The 24,536-nt window shown below is 45.5% G+C and overlaps 1 protein-coding gene across 2 annotated transcripts in view; it reads left to right on the top strand.

The window, feature by feature from the left end:
- The window catches only part of SHROOM4 (shroom family member 4), a 273,467-nt gene that overhangs the window by 223,476 nt on the left and 25,455 nt on the right, over window positions 1-24,536 (top strand). Inside the window, exons 1-4 of one of the 2 annotated variants that reach the window (XM_038587455.1) lie at window positions 3,117-3,577; window positions 7,753-7,887; window positions 10,246-12,712; window positions 17,675-17,736. In XM_038587455.1, coding sequence (XP_038443383.1) covers window positions 7,832-7,887; window positions 10,246-12,712; window positions 17,675-17,736 — 2,585 coding nt within the window. In that variant the 5' untranslated portion in view covers window positions 3,117-3,577; window positions 7,753-7,831. Of the gene's footprint in view, window positions 1-3,116; window positions 3,578-7,752; window positions 7,888-10,245; window positions 12,713-17,674; window positions 17,737-24,536 lie in introns of those variants that run through there. The other variant, XM_038587454.1, reaches the window with a different exon arrangement.

The following is a 24,536-nucleotide window of genomic DNA, read 5'->3' as shown; positions in this document are numbered from 1 at the left end:
TGCACCCCAATGTTTATAGCAGCAATGTCCACAATAGCCAGACTGTGGAAGGAGCCTCAGTGTCCATTGAAAGATGAATGGATAAAGAAGATGTGGTCTATATATAAAATGGAATATTACTCAACCATTAGAAAGGACAAATACCCCCCATTTACTTCAAGTGGATGGAACTGGAGGGTATTATGCTGAGTGAAGTAAGTCAGTCAGAGAAGGACAAACATTATATGATCTCATTCATTTGAGGAATATAAAAAATACGGAAAGGATTGGTGAAGCTCCTGCTTCTCTGGGAAAGGAATAAAGGGGAAAGAAGAGAAAATGAGTGGGAAATATCAGAGAGGGTGACAGAACATGAGAGACTCCTAGCTCTGGGAAATGAACAAGGGGTAGTGGAAAGGGAGGTGGGTGGGGGATGGGATGACTGGGTGACGGGCACTGAGGGGGGCACTTGATGGGATGAGCACTGGGTGTTAATGCTATATGTTGGCAAATCGAACTCCAATAAAAAATATACAAAAAATAAATAAAAAATAAAATTATGAGAGGCTAAACTTGGTCATGTAATCTGGAACTCAGCACTGCTAAGTGAGAGGATGCCCCTTTTACCCCCACCTCATCTCCCAGACTCTTTCCCAAATCCCAAATTGGCCAAACTGCTTGTGCTCCTCTCTTAAGTCCCTTTGCCTACAGATTTTTCAAGTATATGCGATCTCTGTCCAACCTGCTTATCATATCACCTCATCCAGTGATTCCCCTGCCCATCCAGTGATTCATCTGCCCATCCCCACCCCACCTCCCTACCTCAGCAAGTCCCATGAACACACTTGCACCTCTTGTCATAATTTTCTCAACTTAACCTGGCTACGGAGAGGGCCAGACTATTATCAAACTCATTTTTCTTTATTTTGTTAGGAAGTGGGGATCTGCAGGCCTCATCAGGGAAGCACTGTTAGACACTGGGTAGCTGAGTGGAAGGAGGAAGGCACTCGGTGACCAGAAGATTAGGAGAGCCTGGGCGCCGAGGCCTGAGTAAAGACGTGAGAAGAGACAGTTTATCCTGATAATTTTTCCAACCAGGAATTATCCTTTAGTGTACTGTTAAAGGTACTGTGTTCCCTAGTGTATTGTCAAGGAATGGTGATCCAACCAGCAGTATCAGCATTATTGTAGAGCTTGTGAGAAAGTCATATCTGGGGTGCCTAGGTGGCTTAGATGGTTAAGCATCTGTCTTCGGCTCAGGTGCTAATCCCAGGGTCCTGGGATTGAGCCCACATGGGCCTCCCTGCCCAGCAGGGAGTCTGCTTCTCCCTCTCCCTCTGCCCCTCCCCCTGCTTTTGCTTGCTCTCTCTCTCTCTCTCTCTCATGCGCTCTCTCTCTTTCTCTCTCAAATGAATAAATAAAAAATCTTTTTTAAAAAGTCAAATCTGAAGCCTACTCTACACCTACTGACTCAGAATCTGCATTTTTACAAGATGGCCAGGCTGTTAGTATGCCCACTAAAGTATGAGAAGCTCTGTTCTAGAGTACTAGGTTTTGCTTTTGAACATTGTTTTATTTTCTAATTTTTTTTATTAAGTTTTTTATTTGATTCCAGTGGAGTTAACATATAGTATTCTATTAGTTGCTGGTGTAGGATATAGTGATTCAACAATTCCATACAACCCCCGGTGCTCATCCCAAAAAGTACACTCCTTAATCCCCATCTCCTATTCACCCACCCCCCTACCCATCTCCCCTCAGGTAACCACCAGTTTTGAACCTTCTTTTAACTAGTCATTTCTCTTTCATCTTCATTTGGATCGAAAAAGTTACTTTTCTCGCTATTAAGAGTACTTTGCCCATTATTATTTTGGGTAGAAGATAATATTAACTGCAGGTGCCGTTTACTAAATGCCTGCAGATGAGAAAATGGAAGCCCTATGACATGCCTAAGGCCAAACAATTAGTGAGTGGTAAAGCTGAGACTCTAAGCCAGATTGATATGACCATAAAATCCCCAACCTTTTCCTATACAGTACTAACTACCAAAAGAGGACCTCTGGACTTATTTGGACGGCACCTGCCTTTTGAGAAATAAATAAAAGCTCAACCCAGACTTGTCTAGGCAGTACAGAGGGAAGAGATGATTTCTCTCAAGTCCTACAGTCATGATTTCGCTAGAAAGGAATGGCCTGGATATACTTCTTGTCCTGAGGAGGCTCATGTAAGCCCTCTTGGGCCAGAAATTGCTGGAATCATGACCAGAGGCCAAGGGAAACTGGAACAGGGATCAGGATTATTACGAAGGGAACCCCCTGCCCCCAATTCTAAATCCCTGAGAGAAATGAAACTCTGGTGCCTGACTTTGGGCTTCGGATATACAACAAACTCATGTGGGGGCTGCTCTGGTCTCTGGCTGTCACACAGGTCAGTGAGGACATCATTTGAAGCCCTGGCCTGGGGCCCAGGACTATTACATCATAGCATGCTATAGCTGGAAGGGTTGTTTGTTTCAATGGAGTGCAATGTTTTATTTTGCTGAGAGGAAACAGAAGCTCAGAGGGGGCAGTAAGTTGTCAGAGGTCAGAGCAAATTCATAGCAGAGACAGAGATGCCAACTCCAGGCACCACTATTCTGGAGTTGGAGTATCTGCTGGAAAATGAAGTTTTCAAAAAGAAAAAAAAAAGAAAATGAAGTTTTCCTTGTATTTGCTCAGGTGCCCATAGGAAGTGCAGACCCCGTAGAATATGACCCAGACTGGTTTGTAAGTCTTGCTGTCTCAGCAAGACCTTTACCCTGGAAAATCTCTAGGTCACTTGCCCCCAGCTATGTAAAACCAGCTGTGGTACTGACTACTTGCTCTTTGGGACCTGAAGGCTGCTCAGCTTGGCTGATCTCTGGGGCCCAGAGGACCTACGGAGATGGCTGGGTGGGGTCAGCTCAGTTCAGGAAGCTCAGGAATTCTTTTAAGTGTATGTGTCTGGGGTATTTTTCTCTCTCACTTACATGTATTTTTAAAAATTCTTTTTAGACACTCGCTTTATCTTTCCCAAACATCATTTCCTTGCTCCTTTCCTGAGTTCTAGCAGTGGCTGGGGGCCCAGCTTCCTTATTGGCCCCTGAGCTATGGAAGGGGTTGGGCCAGGCTCAGAGGAGGAGGCTGGAGCTGGGAACAGGGGGGCTGTTTATGCTGCTGGAACGGACTTTCATCCTTTCCTTTGCCACCAGGGTACTGGCTGGTTTCTGGAGCAGTGTCTTCATTCTTGTCCTGCTCTTGACCCTGGCTCTTGGCCGCAGAGGTGGTGGCCACATCTAGGTCCACCAGCTGATGGCCATACCTTGCCTTCAGTGCCACTCCCCTCTGTCCTTGGAACTGGGACCTGACTGTGCCTGAGCCCCCTGGATCACACTCAGGAGCTTGGGCTGACGGCCCCTCATCTCAGGAGGTCTTAGCAGGAAGGCAGATGGGTCCCAGCTAAGGGAAGCTCTGGCCTGCAGAAAGAAGCCCTGGGGGCTGGAGGGGTTGGTGGGCACCTGAGCTGACCTGGATACCCACCTTTCTCCTAAGCCATCTCCCCACCAGGGGCAACTTTCATGGTAGGTACCGCTGGTAGCCATGGCTGCCGCCCCTCTTCTCCCTTCTGCTTTCTCTCCTCAACATCCCTTTCCTTCTGCTTCCTAAGAAAGGAATTTTGGGATAATGAATGATGGGGTATATGCCAATGACAGTACCTGAGCCAGCCTTGGAAGAAAAGGCAGACACAGGCGCCATTCCCTCACGGCCAGGCCTGGAGCTGCATGGTTGGTGGTTGGCATTTTCTTGCCTCTCTGCTCATTTCTCTTCATCCCTCTTCCCCACCACCTAAAGAGGGTATGGTTTAAACTCTCGGACCACCGCAACTTTCCTTTTCTGACTGCTTCCTGTGGAAAGAGGTAGGAGAAGCCTCAGGTATTCAAGCTTGTTGAGACAGGGCCCTCTTTGGGGAGGAGGGGCCACAGGGTATCCTAGAAAGGACTGGAGGTTCTGAGCCTCATTCTCGTGGCAAAGCAATTTCAGCATTCTGTGTCTCTGTTTCCTCATCTGGAAAGTGGAGATAATAAAAGCTCTTACTGATAAGGTCAGAGTGAGGACCAAATCAAGTAATGGATGCAAAGTGCTGAGGGCCTGGCACATCTTCAGTATTCAATTAACGGTCCCCATTGTTATTTTCTTTAAAGTTTATGGTATGTCAGACACTATGCCATGTGGTTTCACATGCGAGATTCCATTTGATCCAGGTTCTAACTTGTGAGTAAGGGATAGTTATCTTCCTCATTTTACAGATAAAGGATCTGTAACTCAGGGAAGTTACTTGCCCAAGGTCACACAGCTAGAAGTGGAATGTTAAAAATGGGCTGTCTCTGAGTCTTGGGATGTTTAGGAACAGCACAAGACCAAGTATTTGACCCTATAGTTTCCTCTCCTTTTCCCAAACTAAGGCTAAAAGGCTCCAGCTCTAGCTCCAGTTCTTCTGCTAGGATTTTTCTTCCCCCAGTTTGTGGTTTTCTCTTAGTGGTACCAATGCCCCTACTGCCTTGCTTCTGTCTCCTTTGAGATTGTTCCCTACACCTGGTGAAGCCTTACAGAGCAGGGGCTTCTGTAAGCTACATTTCAAAATGTGGCAAGGGAGTGGTGTAGCAAAATCTTGACAATGGGTAGACAAGTTGAGTACTCTTGGGAGTACTCTTGAACCATCGAGAAGGGCAAGTCTGAGCTGATAACCCTTGTTACAGACTACATACTATTCATTAACACCTTGTTATGCATTAGGCTGTGTCTCAAATGCTTTGAGAATATTATCCTTAATCCTCACAATAACCCAGCCAGGTAGGGATTATTGTTCCCTTTTTCAAATAAGAAAACTGAAGCTCAGATGGGTTAAGTGACTTGTATAGAATCACACAACCAAAGTAGTAGACTTAAGAGACATGAACCAAAGATCCATCTACCCGTGTTTATCTCCTTGCTTACTGGCCTAATGCAGTTGGTGGGATGAAATGATGATGGGCAACATAAAAACATCATATTATTATGGGCCAAATTGTGAGGACTACATGACTAAAGACAAGCACCCTATGGGACATGGTACTTGAGCAGTACGTTAAAGAACAGGTGGAATCCAGGCTGACAAAATGAGAGGGGGACTCCAGGCAAAGCGAACACTTAGAGTAATAACTCAAATTGGTTGAGGGCCGACCAGACTTTGCTCTAAGCAGCTAACATCCATTGTCTCATCTGTTCTTTACAACCCCCACGAATTAGGAATTATATACCCCATTTTACTGCAGTGGAAACTAGAGCTCTGAGAAGTGAAGTCAACCATGTAAAGCAACAGAGCTCATAAGTGGTAGAGCTGGAATTCAGACCAAGGTGCTCTATCTCAAGAGCCTGTGCTACATTCTGTTGGAAAACCAACAGCAAAAGGGACAAAGTTGGTTGCAGACCACGACTGGAGCACGGACATGGGAGATTGGGCTGGGTGGCTAAAGATAGCTGATAGATGGCTTTGCAAGTCTGATCTAGTTTACATTTGATACAGGACAGGATAAGAAATAGGGAGCCAGTGAAGATTCTTAAATAGGTGAGTGCCACAATTCAAGTGGTGTTTGACATGATATGATCTAAAAGCAATGACTGGAGGTGGAACAAGGGGAGACTGGCTGGCACATGGACACAGTATTTGGATATAAAGCGTTAAGGGCCTGGATGTGGAAGAAGGGCCCAACATAACAGAGGTACCCTGTTCTCTGCCGAATCCTCCCTCAGCACCTGGAAGCATAGTACATAGTAGGCATGCGTGGCTCATAGTAAGTGGCAGTACATAGTACTTTCATGAGCTGCTTTATACACAGTTGTGAACGGCTGACCAGCAGGTAATAGTAGCTGGAAAGATTTCTAGCATCATGGCTTAGTGAGTGAGACTCTGGAATAGTACCCTACCTCCTCCCCCACCAAGATCTTCTTCTGCCTCCGGTCTCCCCACTGGGCACTCTGAAACCCATAATAGAACGCTGTAATTAAAAGTGGGGGCCTCGCTTGGCTTTCCTCCCCATAAATCCTACCCGGGACCACTGACCTTTGGTCGCTCTGGTTCCTGACCTTTGGCCAGCAGCTTCCCTTGCCCTTCCCCTCACCTCCTTGTCCGAGTCTGGCCTGTTACCATTCAACACCTGTTTTTCCCCGGGAAGGCCATCCTCAAGACTACCTTTTTAGGCCTCTGGCCTCTAGAGCTTCACACTGCTGGGATTTTTCTGTGTTTCCACTGGAGTGAAGGCCCCTCCCAGCTGGGATGGAATGCAGCTCAAGTCTAGCCACTACTGCTCCTGGGAGGTAGAGAGCTGATTTATCGCACTAGATGACAAGCTTGTCTAAAATAGGGCCCCTTATCCTAGTCGACTCTGTATCCTCAGTGTCTAGTATGGAGCTTGCCATGGTAAATGCCTACATAAATTAGTAAAGAAGCTATCATCTCTCAACTCACTCATTTTCTTATTTCTCATCCTTTTCTCTTACTCTGTCATTCATCTCTCTCTACCACCCAATGCCCTCTACTATGTATTTATCTATAATCTCTCTCAGTTTTTCCCCTTTCTGGCATTTGTTTTTTCTTGGTAACCTCTCTCACTCTTTTCTTTCTCATCTACTTGGTCCTATTGACATCCTTTGCTTGCTTGCTTTCCCTCCCCACCTCCCTCCCTCCCTCCCTCTCCCACCCACCTCATCAGTCTTCTCCTTATCTTCTATCACTACCCATGTCCCATATGTGCTCTTGTCCATCTCATTCTTCCCCACTTGCAAGGGTGGCATCTGTTCCTGGGGAATGTACCAGAGGACAGGAATGGGTCATGTCTAAGCCTGTTGGTGCAAGAGTATGGTTGCAGCCTCCAGCGCCAGACAGATCCTTGTGGTTGCATCCAGGGCCTTGGCCTCAGACCCAGGTCCTTTATGTACCCCTGCCTGCCATGCTGAGCAGCCAGTCTCCTCTGTCAGCCTGGCACTACGCCATTTGCTACTTTGTGCTATTTTCCCTGGCAAAAGTTGGGGCTCCTCGCCCCCACCCTTTCCCTACAAACCTGGGCATCTCACCTCTGTGCCCATCTTATCTTCCACTCTCTCAGTGCCTTCGCCATGCTTCCTTTGAATTAGCTCTATCACTCTCACTAATCTGTAAACTCCCAAGGGCAGAGACTAAGGGTGCATCCCCAGAACTGTGTACAGACTGTACCTAGTAAACAAGGAAACATCTGACAAATGCTTAACATATGAACAACTGAAAATTGGAGGATTTGCAGTCTAGTGTTGACTTGTTTGAACCTCTCAATCACTTGCCTCTTCTTTTCTCAGAGAAAAATGAGAAGATTGGCCAGATGGATTTTTTTTTCCTCAACAAAGACATAGCGTAGCTTACTGTTTATCGGGTAGCAGCACTCATTTTTTCCACAGGTACTTAATGAGCATCTGGTATGGTGTCTGGCACTGCTGTGTGGGCTTGGGCTACACCCATGAGCAAAACAGCCCTGTGAAGCCAATACTTTGAATGTCCATACTTCACCCTCAGGATGAAGGAGATTTGAGAGCTGGGAGCTGAGGAGGGCCACTAAGATTCCTTACCAGCTCCTTGCAAGATGTTCTACTTCACTTAAGGGAAAGAGGGGGTGGGGGCGGAAGCTGCATGGGAAGTGATTTCAGCTCTGGTTCCCTAAGCTGACTTCCTGTCCCTTTATTGCTGTAGGAGAAACGCCCCTGTCAGTAGGCCGCATTCATGGCATGTGGCCAAGCTGCTGGAGGGATGCCCTGAAGCGGCCACCACCATGCATTTCCCCTCTGAAGCCTTCAGCTTGTCTTGGCATTCCGGCTGCAACACAGGGTGAGTCTAGAACCCTCCCCTCAAGATGGGCTGGAGGGTAGACAACTTGGCCATCCCCCTACCTCTGCTCTAGTCCCCACTGTATGTTGCAGACCCCAGAGCGCTATAGTGGAAAATGGAGTGGGACTCCATAGTGCCTGGGTTCTAGTCCTAGGCTACTTACTGCTAATCCTCTGTGACTTTGGGACAGTCCCTTCCCTTCTAGAAAATGTTTCTTTGCAATACTTACCTCACGTGGCTTGCCGGACACCACACTCTACTGCTTTTCATCCTATTTCAGTGGCTGCTCCTTTGCAGTCTTTTAACCTGGTTCTTCTGAATCCCGCCCCCTCCCCCCTTTCCCCTGGTCTCTTAATGCAGGAGTGCACCAGGGCTCAGTTCTGGTCCTCTTCTCTAGCTACAGTGACTCGCTGGTGATCTCATCCAGAGTTTATCAGCTCTGTCATTGAGCCAAAGCCTTCAGACTGGGCACCTCCCTGAATAATAGGGTCCGGTCCACTTGCCATGAGCCTCTCTCAATTCGGTAGGCCTGGTATTGTCTGTTGTCAAAAACAGCTGTGCAGAAGAGGCAAGAACTTTGTCTGCAAACACTCAGAGCCAGCAAAGCTGACCTTTCTCTTCCACAACAAGATCTTCCCTCTCAGGAGGAATTTCTGTTGATGAGGCTCAGGGAAGCCAAGCATTGAGTTTGCCCTAAGTCAGTGACTTTATTTGGCAACGGAAGACAGGAGCTCCAAGCAGAGGCAGAGGCAGTGTTATTCTGGAAGAATACACTGAAACATATTCTGAGCTTGGCTCCTGTTTGAGTGGGGGTGTGATTGTTTGTAGCAGGAAGGGTGGTAGAGTGGGTAGCAGGTTCCCTTGCCAACAAGGAATTGATGGATTCTTAACCCGGGGGTCAAGTTTGCAGAGTGGGTAAGGGGCAAGAGCAAGCATTAAGGAAAGCTGATCCGAGGGGCTCGTGGGTCCCTGCCACCACTCAGTTCTGGCTTTCTGAACTGTGGCCTTTCTGAGAACAGTCTGTGACCTCTGGGGTTCTAGTCATAGGGAGTTACTGGCATGACTTGGCTCACTTTGGCTTTGTTTGTGGGAAATGGTACTTAAAATTCCAGATTGTGTCTGATCCCAGTCCCTTCCTTGGTCTCCCGGGTTTGGTTTTGCTGTGGGGATGAGGGAGGGATGGGTAGGCAGGAGCAATGATACTGACAACACTAGTGGTGCAGAGGGTGCTGACAACAATAGCAATTAAAACAAAAAAGCAAAAGAGCAGTAGCTACCGTGTATCGAACCTTTTCTAGGAGCCCAGGCTGTGACAAGGGCGTCACATTTATTAACTGCTTTTACCCACAAAGCAAGCCTCTGCTACAGATATTATTATTAGTCCCATTTAACAAATAGTATAGCGGAAGAGCTAAGAGGTTGGACTCACAGCGACTTAGGTTCAGATTCTAGCTCTGCTTCTTTAGCACCTTCGTGGGCTTGTCAGTTTACCTTGCTAAGCTTGTTTCCTTTCCTCTAAAGTGGAGATAATAATATCTCCCCTTCAGTTTGAAATGAGACATTGTAAAGTGCCTGGTACATCATAGGTCCTTGGTAAATGGTCAGGATTGCTATGGTCAAGAAGAGAACAGGTTGCCGGAATTCCAGCCCTGTCTGGGTCACAAGCTACAGCTGGGTGATCTTGAGAAAATCACCTCCTCAGAATCACTTCCTTTTGAGCACTTGCCTGACTCCAGAGGTTCTCAAAAGTGTGGTCCCTTGGACCAGCAAGTAGTACCACCATCACCTGGGAACATGTCAGAGAGTAAAATTCTCAGGATCCACCCAGATATAGCACTCTGGGGCTAGGGCCCAGGAACCTGTGTTTGGATGAGCCCACCCCCTTCTTCTGATGCATGCTCAAATTCAGCAACCACTGATTTACAAAATGGGCTGACTGAAATTGAATCAACCCTTTGGAGCCCCTCTCTGACACTAATATTCTATGATTGTCTGTCCTGGCAGAGAGCTGCATGCTGACTCCCTAAGGACAGTGACAGGCCAGAAGCAATTCTAGACTCACTGGTGGCAGGGAAACAAAGCCTAAGCCCTGATGGAGTTCTCACTCTTTTAGTCTTTGGGATCTTGCCCTCTCCTGCTCCCATGTATTATCTTATCTCCCATTTTACCACATCTCTGTGTACCCCCACTGTCCATATCTTTCGCTGTTTCCCTTCCTTTCTGTGTTGCCTTATCTCCTTCTTATTTGTGGCATGGATGCCTCTGGGTTGTTCTGCCTTCTTCCATGGCAGGGCTGGCCAAGGTGGGAAAGGGATCCAGTAATTTGACTAACTAATCAGTGTGCCCTGTGTCTTGCAGTGACGTGTGTGTGCAGTGGTGCCCACTCTCCCGGCACTGTAGCACTGAGAAAAGCAGCTCCATTGGCAGCATGGAGAGCCTGGAACAACCAGGCCAAGCTACCTATGAGGGGCACCTTTTGCCCATTGATCAGAACATGTACCCCAACCAGCGTGACTCAGCCTATAGTTCCTTCTCAGCCAGCTCAAATGCCTCTGACTGTGCCCTTTCCCTCAGGCCAGAGGAGCCAGGCTCTGCAGACTGCGTCATGCAAGGCTCGGGGCCAGCTAAAGCCCCTAATGGCCGGCCCAGTGTAGCTGAGACCTCAGGAGGTAGCCGGCGCCCCAATGGGAGCCACCCAACTCTCAGCTCCCAGATGTCATCCTGCCCAGAGGAGGACCACCACTCAGAGCCTGCCAAAGCTGCCAGAGGCCCACCACAGCCTCCAGTGAGGCGAGATAGCCTGCAAGCCTCCAGAGCCCAACTCCTCAATGGAGAGCAGCGCAGGGCTTCTGAGCCTGTGGACTCCTTGCAGCAGGAGAAAGTGAGCTTAGACACTGTGCTATCCCCAAGGAACCCTAACAGGTTCTGCTGCCTCAGTGGGCAAGACCAAGTGACAAATGAGGGCCATCAGAACTGTGAGCTCAGCCAAGCTCCTGAATCCAGCCAGCAGGACTCTGAGCATCTAATAATGGAGGCCTCAGCCAAAGCTGCTGGATTCCCAAAAGCGTGTGACAAAGCTTCCAGCATAGATTACAGCCCACTCAACAAGGCTTCAGCAGAGCTAGCTAAGGCTTCCTTTGGTGGCCCCCCACACCTCACAGGACCCACAGGGCATCGCCATAGTGCCCCAGAACAGCTGCTGGCATCCCATTTACAGTATGGACACCTTGATACCAGGGGCAGCAAGGGAACAGAGCTCCCAGCTGGGCACGATGGCCATGAGTGGACTCTGTCAACCCTGCATAGCAGCCATACAGGAAAGAAAAGTCCATGTCCCCCTACAGGAGGAACCCAGGACCAACACAGTAAAGAAAGAAAGGCCAGGCAAGTGGATGATAGGCCTTTGTGTTCGGGGCACCAGAGCCCAAGCAGTTCCCCACTTGGAGAAGCTGATGGACACCCTCCAGAAAAAGGTTTCCAGGACCCAAACAGAGCAAGTGGAGCAGGCAGTGAATCAGCCAGCCAGCAGCCCTCTGCCTCTGGCTCCCTCATCCAACAAACCAGGGATTGTTCTTCAACCACTAAAGTAGCTGACAGCACAGAGGCTACCGAAGAAGGGGACAGTGAACCCAAGGAATGTGGCTGGGTGGGTGGTAGGCGGCACAGAGGTCCTCGGGGCCGCTCAATCCAAAACCGGCGCAAGAGTGAGCGTTTTGCTACCAATCTGCGTAATGAAATTCAGAGGAGGAAGGCCCAGCTCCAGAAAAGCAAGAATTCCCTATCACAGCTGTGTGACACTCAGGAGCCTGTGGAAGAGACTGAGGAGCCCCTAGAAAGTCCTCCACCTCCCACCTCTAACTCATCTCTTCTATCTTCATATAAAAAACCACCTAGCCCCAGAGACAAGCTCTTCACCAAGAGTATGATACTCAGGGCTAGGTCTTCAGAGTGTCTTAGCCAAGCCCCAGAGAGCCATGAATCTAGGACAGGCTTGGAGGGACAAATAAGCCCTGGTCAAAGGCCTGGCCAGCCTTCTTTGGGCCTGAACACCTGGTGGAAAGTGTCTGACTCATCCCCCTCTGACTCTGAGAAAACCAATGTTCACCGTGGAGTCCGTGGAGGCCATTGGAGATGGTCTCCAGAGCACAACCTGCAGCCACACGTGGCACTAGCCATGGAAAGCCCTTCTAACCTGGGTGATAGCAAAGAATTGAAGGCTTCTACTGCCCCAGCTGGGGAGGAAGCCATCCTCCTGCCCTTCGCAGACAGAAGAAAGCTCTTTGAAGAGGGTAGCAAATCCTTATCTACATCGCATTTGCCAGGTTTAACCACTCATAGCAGTAAAACTTTTACCCAGAGACCAAAACCTGTAGACCCAAACTTCCAGCCACTGAGCTCCAGCTATCGGGAATTAAGGCACCATCTGATGGACCAATCGTATCATGCCACAGACCAATCATATCATTCTGTGTCACTTCTGCAGTCAGAAACTCCGCCCTACTCAGAATGTTTTGCAAGCAAAGGTCTAGAACAGTCCATGTGCTGCAAGCCACTGCACTGTGGTGATTTTGATTACCACAGGACCTGCTCTTACTCCTGCAGCGTCCAGGGCGCCATAGTCCATGACCCTTGCATGTATTGTTCTGGGGAGATCTGTCCCGCTTTGCGAAAGAGAAACATGATGCCCAACTGCTACAACTGTTGGTGCCACCACCACCAATGTTTCCGGTGCTCAGCCTGCTATCACAATCCCCAGCACAATAGCCCCGAGGATGGCAGCTTGGCACCTGGCAACACTTGGAAACCCAGGAAGCCAACAGTGCAGGTGAGACCTTGGTTCTTGGACGGGTTTGCTTCACTGTTCTCTTAGTGAGGAGGAAGCGAGGTAAATCACTAGAAAACATAACAACCACAATTCCTTGAAACTGTACTGCCCCAGCTTCACCAAGTGGTAGTGTCGTAACCCTGGGCACTCAGCCACCAGAATTGCAGTTAGCCCATCTTTTGAGTTAGGTGAAAATAACTTTCTTCACAAGTGGACAGAACTGGGATTTATATCCTGACTCTAAAACAGGTCTCTGAATGACCTTGAGCAAGTCATCCAACCACCAGGGCTTGCAATGACATGATTTTGAAAGGAAAAAAAGAGAATTTTTGCCTCATGAAATGGCCAATACTGAGGAAAGTCTTACTGCCTCATCTCTAAAGTGGGGGAAAATCATGGCCGCCTCATAGATCAGTTGTAAGGATCCAAACAGGCCCAGTGCCTGGCAGAAAATAGCACTTATTCCCTTCCATCTCCTGCTTAAAAACTGCTTGGAGCTACAAAATTTGCAAATGCCCTCCCTAGGTTCTGCTTTTAAAGACTTGATTTGTCTGGTTTTCTAAAGAACAGATCCTTATGCTTTTCTCCAGCCTATCTTTGTCAGAGACCTGGGTCGAGACCAGCCGTTGCTACACCCCGGTTGGTTATGACCTACCCCCACCAAACACAGGCCCCAGCATACCCCCAGGGTACTTCTGAGAGGATCCACATGTCCTTACTGACTCTCTGCCTCATTTCTTCCCCAGGGTTCCCCTAGTACCACCTTTTGGCTGGTGCACTTGAATCAGAAGTTAATTCCTGTGTTGAACTGTTGTTGCATAGGCAGACACTTCTGAATTACTTCATGTATGACATTTCTCAGAACACATTCTTTGAAAAAAAAAAAAGGAACCTCAGGGGTGAAAGAAGCCTTACATAAAAGAGTATATGCTGTTCCTTTTATGAACATTCTAGAACAGCTCTTCTGTGGGCAACAAGGTTAGAATAGTGGTTACCTACAGAAGGTGTCCCAGAGATTGAGTGGGAAAAAACATTGTTAATACTGTATGGAAATTCAGTTTAATTCTGTATATTGGCCTTGCATCCTGCAACCTCACAAAACTCACTTATTAGTTCTAGCAGCTTTGTCGTAGCTTTGAAAAGATTTTCTACATAGATAATCGTGTCATCTGCAAACAAAATTGTTTTTTATCGTCCTTTCCACTGTGTGTGCCTTTTCTAGGGAAGGGGGGGGCTTACTGCACCATCTAGGACCTCCAAGACAATGTTTAGTAGAAGTGGTAAGTTTAAGTGTGGCTAGTGTTGCTTTGTTTCAAATCTTTGGCTAATAAGGTTGAGGTGAGCTGTAGGTTTTTCGTAGATGCCCTTTGGCAGGTGGAGGAAGTTCCTTGTCATTCCTAGTTTGCTGAGAGCTTGTATCAGGAGTGGATGCTGAATTTTTTTAAATGCTTTACCTATATATTGAAATGATCCTATAGTTTTTTCTTTCATTCTATTGATGTGGCGAATTATAATTGATTTTTGAAATAAGAACCAGACTAGCATTGCTAGATTAAATCCTGCTTGGTCATGACATTGTATCCTTTTTAATGTGTTACTAGATTTGATTTGCTAATATTTCATTAAGGATTTTTGTGTTTCTGGTTATCAGAGATTCTTGTCTGTAGTTTTATTTTGGCCTTACCAAATACGTTGGGAATGGTCCCTCCTCTTCCGTCTTCAAGAAGAGTTTGTGTACAATCAGTATTATGTCTTCCTTAAGGGTTTAGTAGAATTTATCATTGAAGCCACCAGGACCTGGAGTTTACTTTGCAGAAAGATTTTAAACTACAAATTCCATCTCTTTACTAGATATAGGTCATTTCAGTCATCCACTTCTTCTTGTGAGCATGGGTAATTCATCAAGAAATCTTTCTGTTTCCTTGAGGCTTTCAAATTTCTGGGGATAAAGTTGTTTGTCACTTACTTTAAAATGCATCAAGAAGGTAAGATGGATTGGTGGATGGATAGAGGAATAAAGAGGTATGGGAACAAGGCAGATATAGTAAAATATTAATTGTTAAGTCTAAGTGGTGGATGTATGGGTAATTATAAACTTGTTCTACTTTTCTGTACACTTGAAAATATTTATAACAAAATGTGGAAGGAAAGAGGGGAGGAAATAGAAAATATTGGTTAAAGGGGACTGTTGCTGGAACCAGACTGCCTGTGTTCAAATTCCCCAGCTTTCCCATCAAAAAACATGCAGCTAGTGGTACCTACTTCATGAATTGGTTGATTAAATGTTTAAACATGGGTAAAGCACTTTGGAACAGTGACTACCAGATAGTAATCATCTGTTAAGTGTGAGTTATTTTCTCCTGAAATAAAGGGAGATTTTGGCTTAGGCTGAAATGCTTGCCAAAAAGCTTCTGCAAGTAGATAGCAGAGAAAGGGGGCTGAAGCTGGGGGGAAGGAGATGATGGCTTCCAGAAGTGTGAACCCAGAGCTAGTAACTCCATAAGGGAAGGAGGGGAACTTTGCAGGTTGCAGCAATTGGCAGCAGCAATGCCAGTGTGTCTGTACCCACACCATGCCTCTCCTCTTGTACTCTGAAGGATGAGGCTACATGGGTTTCCAGTGCCTGTTAGACCAGCTCAGCAGGCCTGCTTAGACACTAGGCTTTCAGATATGTGGAGCCACTTCATGTCCATTTCTTCCCCTGTTGCCTGAACACACACATACACATGCCAGACATGGGGAAAACTTGCAGCATGGGATAGGACACCCCAGCTCAAATGACCAAGGTGGTTGATAGGGTGGCTGTCTGAAGTAGGGCTGAGATCCTGCTCCTTAGGGCCCAGGAAGAGGTTAGGGAGCTAATTAGAACCTGTTTAGTGCTGTTAAGAGAACTAAAATCAGTATGCATATACTTTCCACATACTTCATGCCAGTTAGTTTCACACATATTATCAGACTATTTCATTTAACCATTGTATGAGATAAGGTATAATAGGATTCCCATATTATAGCCAAGGAAACCGAGACTCAGAGAGGTCACACATGTACTGAGTGGCAAAGCCCACACTTAAACAACAGAATAGTAACTAACATTTGAGTATCCACTATGCACCAGATACTATTCTAGGTGCTTTACACATATCAACTTATTCAGTCCTCAAAGCACTGCTATTTTGATAATCTAACTATTAAATAGCTTGGGAAAATAAGCTAAAAAAGAAGATGGGTACTTTGCCTGAGGTCACACAGCTGGTGAAGGGCAGGTGTGGGATTTGAATCTGTGTCATCTAGCTTCCAAGGCCAAGCTCCCAGCTATGCTGGGCTGCCTCTCCATAAGTGGATTAAAAATCCCAAGCCCTCTCCAATATGGCAAGATGCCTTCTGGCTATATAACTTCTACCAGGGTGGCAGTCAATCCCCTGTCTGCAACAAGCCATAGGGAGAACTGCCTCATTCGTTCAAAGAGTGGAGGCAATCAATACCAACCTAAGTGGCTCAAGGGAAAAAAGTAAGGTGATCTACTGGGGAGCTGAGAAGGAGGCTGCGAATTGGGACAGGACTTTGGTTTGGCTGCTGCTATTTACTGAGCACTTTCCATAGGGCATGGACAGGAAATCCTGGCTCCCACTGTGGCTGAATGAGTAATAGTGTCTTTGAGGGCAGGGACATCTCACAAGGGTGTAGAGGCAGGATCTGAAGTCTAACAAGTGGTCAGAGCTGCTCTAACATGACAGGTACAGGCAGGGACCGCTTAGGCCTTGGGAAAGCTATAAAACTTCATCTTGTCCATGGCTCCTGACATCTACCACCTCCTACATGCTGAGTGCTGTGCTAGGCATCCTCTATGCACCTCCCATTTTGTTCTCACTAGCAAAGCTAGCAAAGCTTCATAGCCTAGTCCTTATTTGCCAGATAGGAAGCTGAGGTTCAGAGAGGTGACATAACTTCCCTCAAATAACACAACTAATAAGTGTCTTGGCCAATATGACTGACACCAAGTACCTTACTCCCAAAGGGAGTAAAAAGGTTTTTTGTTTTGTTTTTACTGGGGCAAAGGTAATCAAATTTTGAATAGGACCAATATTAATAGCATTGGAGAAAGAGGGAATTTGGAAGATTGGTGAGGTTTAGGAAAAACTGCATCCCTGTTGAGCTAAGCTCTGAGTTGCTAGGTAGATTTCTGGATGCAAAATCAGGGAACATGTCAGAGGCAAATCTGCATCAGGTTTGGAGCTAGTATAGGAAGGAAGGGACATTTTTACAAATGGCACATGTGGCTTGAACTACAGGGAAAAGGGTTGCTTGGGCAAAGCCCTTAAGGAAAAAATGCCCAGGGTGGAGGGTGTACTCTGGTAGTGTGGGGAATGTGGCACCTGGCACTCATGTTCCCCAAAGATGAGCCCACCTCAGTCCCTGCCAGCAGATCTGGAAGGAGGACGAAGGGCTCCTGCGATACAGGGGTGTGCTGGTATGTGTGTATGCATGCTCTCCTTCTGCCTCACCCTCCGAGAAGGTTGCAGCGGGAGCCTCGGGCCTCCAAGCCCTCTCAAGCGCCAGGGCTTACAAGAAGATGCTTTCTATGTTAGAAGAGGAATGAGCAGGTTCACCCAGCAGAACAAACAAAAAGACCTCCTTCATGAGAGCCAGAGCAAACAGCAAACGTGCTAAACTGGTTTATAAGGTGGTTTTGGAGGGGAGCAGAGAAAGAGAGGGAAACGCAGAGTTTCTAGAGCACACGATCCAGTGCTCTCATAGTCTCTGCATGCCCCCAGCAGTTCACTGGGCCTCCTGACAGGAAGGCAGCCCTCCAAGTGCATATTTCTCTAGCCTGGTATGGGAGAATAGAAGAAACCAACTGAGGGATCTGCCCAGGGACAGGCTCCTGACCTCTTCACATTTTTGAGATCATCTGGATACCTGTCTGCTCAGAGCTCCCTCACTTATCAGAATTTTGCCTTGCAGGAATTTCCTGGGGACAAATGGAAACCAATAACAGGAAACAGGAAGACCAGCCAGTCAGGGAGGTAAGTGATCACTCAGGGAGTTGGGGCGAGTTGGTGTCTCTGAGGCTTCTATGGAAATTGCTAAGATCTTTTGTTCACTCAGGTTTCTTTGAGGAGCCTGGCCTGCTATCCGAACCAAGAACTTGATGCCATAGATGTAATCTATCCTGCCCCACCCCCAGGCAGCTGTACTACAGACCAAACTGATCACTAGGACATTTTGGAATAGGGAGTAGTTGGGCAGCATTGTGGGACGTTGTGCCCATCAGCTCAGAAGCCTGGGGCATACCTGCCCCAGAGCAAGGATGTGTGGGAGCAGATCATGCTGAAATATAGATGAGAAGGCATAAATGAGGCCTGCTCTCCCAGCAGCCTGGGCAATTGGAGAGGACAGAGAGGAGTACCGTCCAGTACTGCTGTGCCTTTGCCTCAGTTGTTTGAGGCACTTGTTTCTTGGACTTAGCCATGGTTCTTTTCAGAGGGCTTACTGAGAACGTAGGGTCTGCACATGAAAGTACAGGGGCAGATAATGCTAATGATAGATTAAAACTCCTGGAAGAAGGTAGGGACATTTTTGTAAATGGCACATATGGCCTTGACTAGAGGGAGAAGACTTTCTTGGGCAAAGCCTTTAAAGAAAAAAAAAAAGAGTATAGATTCTGCTTCTGTAATGTGGGGAACCTGGCACTCATGCTCCCAAGAGATGAGCCCACCTTCCATAGTTGTCTATAAGGAGTGCACAGTTACCTTATCTGCGTTGCTTTCCATCAGCCTGGCAGAACCCTCTCTTTTGTGAAATTCCTTGATGTGTTCTTTTAGCCAGTTCTTCTCCAGGCCAAATTATACAAGATACTCCTGAAGTATATTGATTCTTTAACTCTCACTGAAGGAGAGGACTAGAATCTGGCTCTCCTGACCCCCAAAGAGCCCAGGGTTCTTTCCTGGGGCCTGCATTATCCCCTGTGATTTGGTAGTAAAGTCAGAAATAATTTTGGCTTTCTTTTGACTCCAAAGTCTGAGAAACCTATCAGTTTTCTGGTTGGCTATGAAAAAAGGGAAGAACCCAACATTTATGAAAAGCCTACTAAGTGTCAGTCACTGGGCTGGATCCTGTTTAATTCATAATCTCATTTATTCTCCACAACAGTTCATTTTATTACTTATGTTACAAATGAGGTCCAGGGAGATTATATAATGTAGCTGACATCACATAACTACTTAGCAATGGAGCCAGGACTGGGACCCAGGTTTGTCTGGTCCCAAAGTTTACGCTTTCCTCCCTTATAACTGCATCAATTAGGATCCCTAAGGAAACCTTTCAAAAAGATCCCTTAGCGTCATGTCTCAGAAGTCTGAGGTCTGGGTAGGGATACTATGGGACTCTATGGCTGGTCTGATTCCTCACTATGGGCTGACTTGTACCATGTCCTTGGAGAGATCATCTCAATCCAGTGGGTCTGAATTTCCCATATTAGACTGAGACCTCTGAGAAAGAAGACCATATCTTGGCTTTAGATTTCTCCTCTGTGCCTAACACAGCACCTGACACAGAAAAGTTGTTCAAGAGAGTGTCATTGGCTTACCAACCAAAGAAACAGCCTCTTCCACCATTGAATAGGTGAAATGATACAAAAATAATAATGCTACCTAGCATTTCTTGAGCATGGTGCTCTATTCTAGGCACCATGCAAAGCACTTAAATAATTTACAGCTGACCCTTGAATGACACAGATTTGAATTGTGTGGATCCCCTTATACATGGATTTTTTTCAATGAGTACAGTACTATAAATGTATTTTCCTTATGCCATTCTTAACATAAAGAGGGCTTTATTCAAAATATAGTGTATGTACTGCCTTTTTCAGGCAAACAGGAATATTAGAGAAAGAGCATCAGGAAGCACAATGCCTGTCCACCCACAGCGTGAGCAAGGATGACTAACACACACAAAGTTAAGTAGCAGTAATAATAAATTACCACTTACAAAACAACCTATGTACTGCCAGCTAAGTTATACATATTATGTTATGTTTTATATTCCCCCAAACTCTGTCAGGTAGGTATTACTCTCACTAGGGCAGTGGTTTTCAAATTTGAATGTGCTTTAGAAACACTTGGAGGGCTTGTTAAAACATAGACAAATAGATCCCACCCCTACCCGCAGCACCCCCCACCCCAACCCCTGCCAGAGAGTGTGATTCAGGAGGTACTGGAGTGAAGCTCAAAGTTTGCATTTCTAACAAGCTCCCCCAGGTGATACTGATGCAGCTGGTCCCCAGATCACCCTTTGAGAACCACAGACTCAGATAAAGGCTATGAGGTTCAGAAAAGTTAAAAGTAATTCAGCAAAAGTCTCACAGCTACTAATGGGATGAACCAGGATTTAAAGCGAGCTCTTGCTTACTCAGATGAGTTGCCATGAGATGAAAAAATGTCAAATGCATGGTTTAAACAAGAAGCATCTAGGAAGTGGTATGGGGCCAGTAGATGATAAATTGTTCTCTATTTAAGTTTGTTGGGGGGTAAGAAAACAGAAGACTGGGACCCACAGGGGGAAAGGCCCAGAGGGACTAAGCAGAGTAGGTTGGAAAAAGAAATTTCGCTGGTTAAGAGTTCTGGCCTTGGAATCAGTCTGCCCAGATTCAAATCCAGTTTCTTAATTTCTCTAGATGTGTGAGCTGGGCAAGTGGATGTCTGTCTGTCTCTCTATCTCTCTCCTCTTCCCTCTCTCTCCCATCAGTTTCCTTATTCGTAAAGTGGGGTTAGAGTACCTACCTCATGTGATTGTTGCTAGAATTAAATGAGCAAATATGTGTAAAGCATTTGGAACGAAACCTGGCACAGTAAACCCTCAGTAAATGGTAGTTATGATAATAAGGGAGGGGGGAGCAGCAGTCACAGGAACAGTAGAGAAAAGGGTGGAAGAGTGAGGTATTGGACCAGGATAGGTAGGCCTTGAAAACTATGTAATATCACAAATACGGAAGCTATTGAAGAGTTATCCATCAGGTAAGTGACGTGATAAATGCAGCACTTGAGGCACCTGGGCTGCATTCTGCAGCCTCGATAGGTTGGAGGAAGAGCAGCCAGGGGCAGTGATCCAGGCATGAAAGAGCACGGCCCTGGATTGGGAAGGTGGAAGTGCAGCAGGAATGAAGCCAAAGACAGATAAATATGTGTGCTATTTTGGGGAGAAACTGTTTATTATGAAAACCATATTACAGGAAATTAAAACCAGAAGAAAAAGTAGCCTTATTCCTACCACCCTAACACCCTCATTGTTTTCATTTCCCTATCTGCTTTTATCTATAGGTATAGAGATTTGCAGGGGGAGCAGAGTTATAATAACTATGTAGATGTGATTTTGTGTGTCCTGCTTCTTTTTTTTTTCCACCAAGCATTACTTAGTAAACAATTTTTCATGTTGCTGTACTGGCTTCCTCAATAGTTATAAATTTTAATGGCTGCATATTTCAGCAGCTTAATGTGCTATAATTTGCTTAATCATTCCCAAATTGTTGGAGATTAGGTTGTTTCCAATTTCTTGCTATTACAAAGTAATGTTGCAGAAAAATTTTGAGTAGGCTCTAACCTTTTTCTCATTTTGAATTATCTCATTAAAAACAATTATCCAGAGTTGAGATCACTAGTGGAAACCATACAAACATTCTTACTGTTTTTGATAGATTGCACCAAACTCTTTCCCAGGAGGCATTTTACACTGCCATTAACAATATATAAGGATACCAGCTTCCCCCAAATCTTGCCATCTGTGGCAAATGTTTCTAATGCAATACGTGGGAACAGTAGTACAGTTTCAATTGGCCTCACTTTGGTTATTCTCATTTGAGATGTTTTCATGTGTTTACTTAATATTTGCATTGCTTCTCCTTTGAATTGTCTGTTCAGATGACTTGCTTACAAGGAAGTGACACCTTTTGAGGAAAAAGGAGAGAGGACTGGTGACTGGAATTTGGGAAAGAAAGGAAATAAGTCAAAAGTAACTCCGAGCGGCAAGATACCTAGAGAAAGTAATTGACAGGGCTGGGGCAGGTGAGAAAAGGGAGCTAACTTGGTGCAGATATGTTTGACATGCTGACTTTGAAGTTAATGAGGAAGACAAGTGGATCCTTCAGAGGAGGCTTGTCAATCAGGCAGCCACAGGGGTAAGATGAAGAAGAACCAGCAAATACGCTGAAGAAGCAAGCAGCTGGCATGGTAGAAGAGGCAGGCCAGTGCACCATGACAAAAGATGAGAAGAGGACCACTACTGGCTTTGACAGTTCAGAACCACAAGTGATCTTCAGGAAAGCAAACTTAGTACAGTGGTGGGCATAGAAAGTAGAGGGCATGATGTCTGTAAGGGGATTCATAGGAAAGAAATGTACTTCATGCCTTTTCTTTGCCAAATAATATTTCACTATATGGACATACCACTTTTGATGTATCCATTCATCTATTGGTGGACATTTAGGTAGTTTCCACTTTTCAGCTACTGTGAATAATGCTGCTGTGACCATTCGTGTGCAAGTTTCTGGGTGGACGTGTTTTCAGTTCTCTTGGGTCTAAACTTAAGGAGTGCAATCTGGGGGCCATATGGCAATTCTATTAACTTTCTGAGGAACAGCCTGTTTTTCAAAGTGGCTGTACCGTTTCACATTTCCACTACCAATGTAGGAAGGTTTCCATTTCCTTTCATTAATTTTAATACAGTGATTATGTGGTAGTGACACTGTGTCATTAGAAAGATATTTTAAGGAACACCTGGGTGGCTCAGGGGTTTGAGCATCTGCCTTTGGCTTAGGTCGTGATCCTGGGATCCTGAGATCAAGTCCCGCATTGTGCTCCCTGGCAGGGAGCCTGCTTCTCCCTCTGTCTATGTCTCTGCCCCTCTCTGTGTGTCTTTTATGAATAAATAAATCAAATCTTTTCAAAAAAGAAAAATATTTTAAAAGAACTTTAAAAACATAGCTGAACATTTTAGAAATGTCTCAAAAGAATAAGTTGGCTAGGGAAAGGAAGAAGAGGAATGGGGTGGTAATTAGAGGGAGCAGTAATGTTTAAGCTGGTGGTCCTCAAAATGTGCTCCTGGGACCGGCAACCTCGGTATTGCCTCTGAACTGGTTAGGGATGCAAATCCTGAGGCCCCACTCAGACCTACTGAATCAGAAACCCAGGTTGGGGCTCTCAAGCTGTGTTTTAACAAGCCCTCCAAGCAATTCCGATGCAAGCTAATTATGAGAACCACTGGTTTAAGTGCAGGTTTGGTCAAGATCTGGAAAAGCAGTTTAAATTTAAAATCAGAAAAGAGAGGTCAATGGAAAGAAAAAAAAAGAATTTGGAGGTGAAGCTGGATGACAGTTTATGACCTCAGGAAGATAAGAAGGTCAAGGGCAGAGACGACATTTAAGAGACGAAACCTTGATGGAGTTTCCGCTCACCTTCCCCTCCAACCCCCACACACATTTTTAATGTTTCTTATGTCATTTCTGTCACAATTGGAATGATAGGTGTAGGTGGGAAAATCAAACGTATATTCTTGAGCCACTCTCTTTGCCGGGAAGCCTGCGATGAATTTTAATTTCAGGTAGTTACACTTTTGGTTTTCTCCCTCCACTGTTATTTGATTTGTGTGCAGAGACTGCAAATGCATTATAATATTAGCAGGAGGGAAAAACGTCAGTGAGTAGATCTGCCAGGAGAAAAAGCAGATCCATAAATGATGCATTTAAAATCCAAAAGAAAGTATTTTCTAGATTATCTCTCTTGGTTTTCTGTACCTGTGATTGCTTCCTCTGATCCTTCCTGATGTTCCATTTGGCACAGAGCTTTAGAACGTGTAGAGCGCTTTTATATATGTGGCCATAGTTAATCCTTACAACAACCATTTGCAGTCAAGCTCTATTTTTCCCATTTCACTGATAAGGAAGCCAAGACTCAGGAGAAGGTAGTACTATACTGTTATAAAGAACAACAACAACAAAAGGTATAATAGCTAACATTCATGAAGTGTTTATTATGTGTCAGGCACTGCTATAAGCATTTCACATGAATTATTTATTATTTATCATCACCCCATGAGATAGTTACCATTTATTGACCCAATTTTACAGATGAGGGAACTTATAGATAGATGAAAGTCATTTGCCCAAGGTCAAAGGGGCATCGGACTCCAGAGCCCTTTGCTTCCAGGATTATAAAGCAAGTACGTGACAAAACTAGACTATGACCCAGATTTTTCAGCTCTTAGCCTAGGGCTCTCTTCCTTCCTTTTATCAAACCACATCATGAGAAGAGTATGGAATATCTAGTACACATTTCCTATTTGCTGATTGAGTGAAAGAAAATGGATAATTCACAATTGAATCTCATTGTATTAGGAAGAGTACACTTTTCAGGAAGACATTGCCACCTACAAAGAATGCAGTCTTCTGAGGCATGGGTTTGTCAAAAGTGTGACAAAGGGAATTTAAATACTTGGGCATTAATGTAATCTTGGGCATTAATGTAAACTTATTCCAGGAAAATTATAAAACTCTAACGGGAGAGATAAAGACCTGAATAAATGCATAGCTATACGCTGCTTCAGTCTGAGGAGAGTAAATCTAGCAGTGATTATTACAGCACTCCCTAAGTTAATGTATAGATGTGAGGCACTGCCAATTAGTCACTGCAGGATGCTTTATAGAACTTGTCAAATTCATAGTGAAATTTATCTGGAAGAGTAAGTGGGCAAGAATACCAAAGAATACATTAATTTAAAAAGGCAATGATGGTAGACTTACCCTATCAGATTCTAAAGCCTGTCATAAAGTGACAAT

This window comes from Canis lupus, chromosome X, assembly GCF_011100685.1.
Source record: "Canis lupus familiaris isolate Mischka breed German Shepherd chromosome X, alternate assembly UU_Cfam_GSD_1.0, whole genome shotgun sequence".
NCBI lineage: Eukaryota > Metazoa > Chordata > Mammalia > Carnivora > Canidae > Canis > Canis lupus.
The sequence above is the reverse complement of the archived record's forward strand: the minus strand, read 5'-3'. Positions and strand labels throughout refer to the sequence as shown.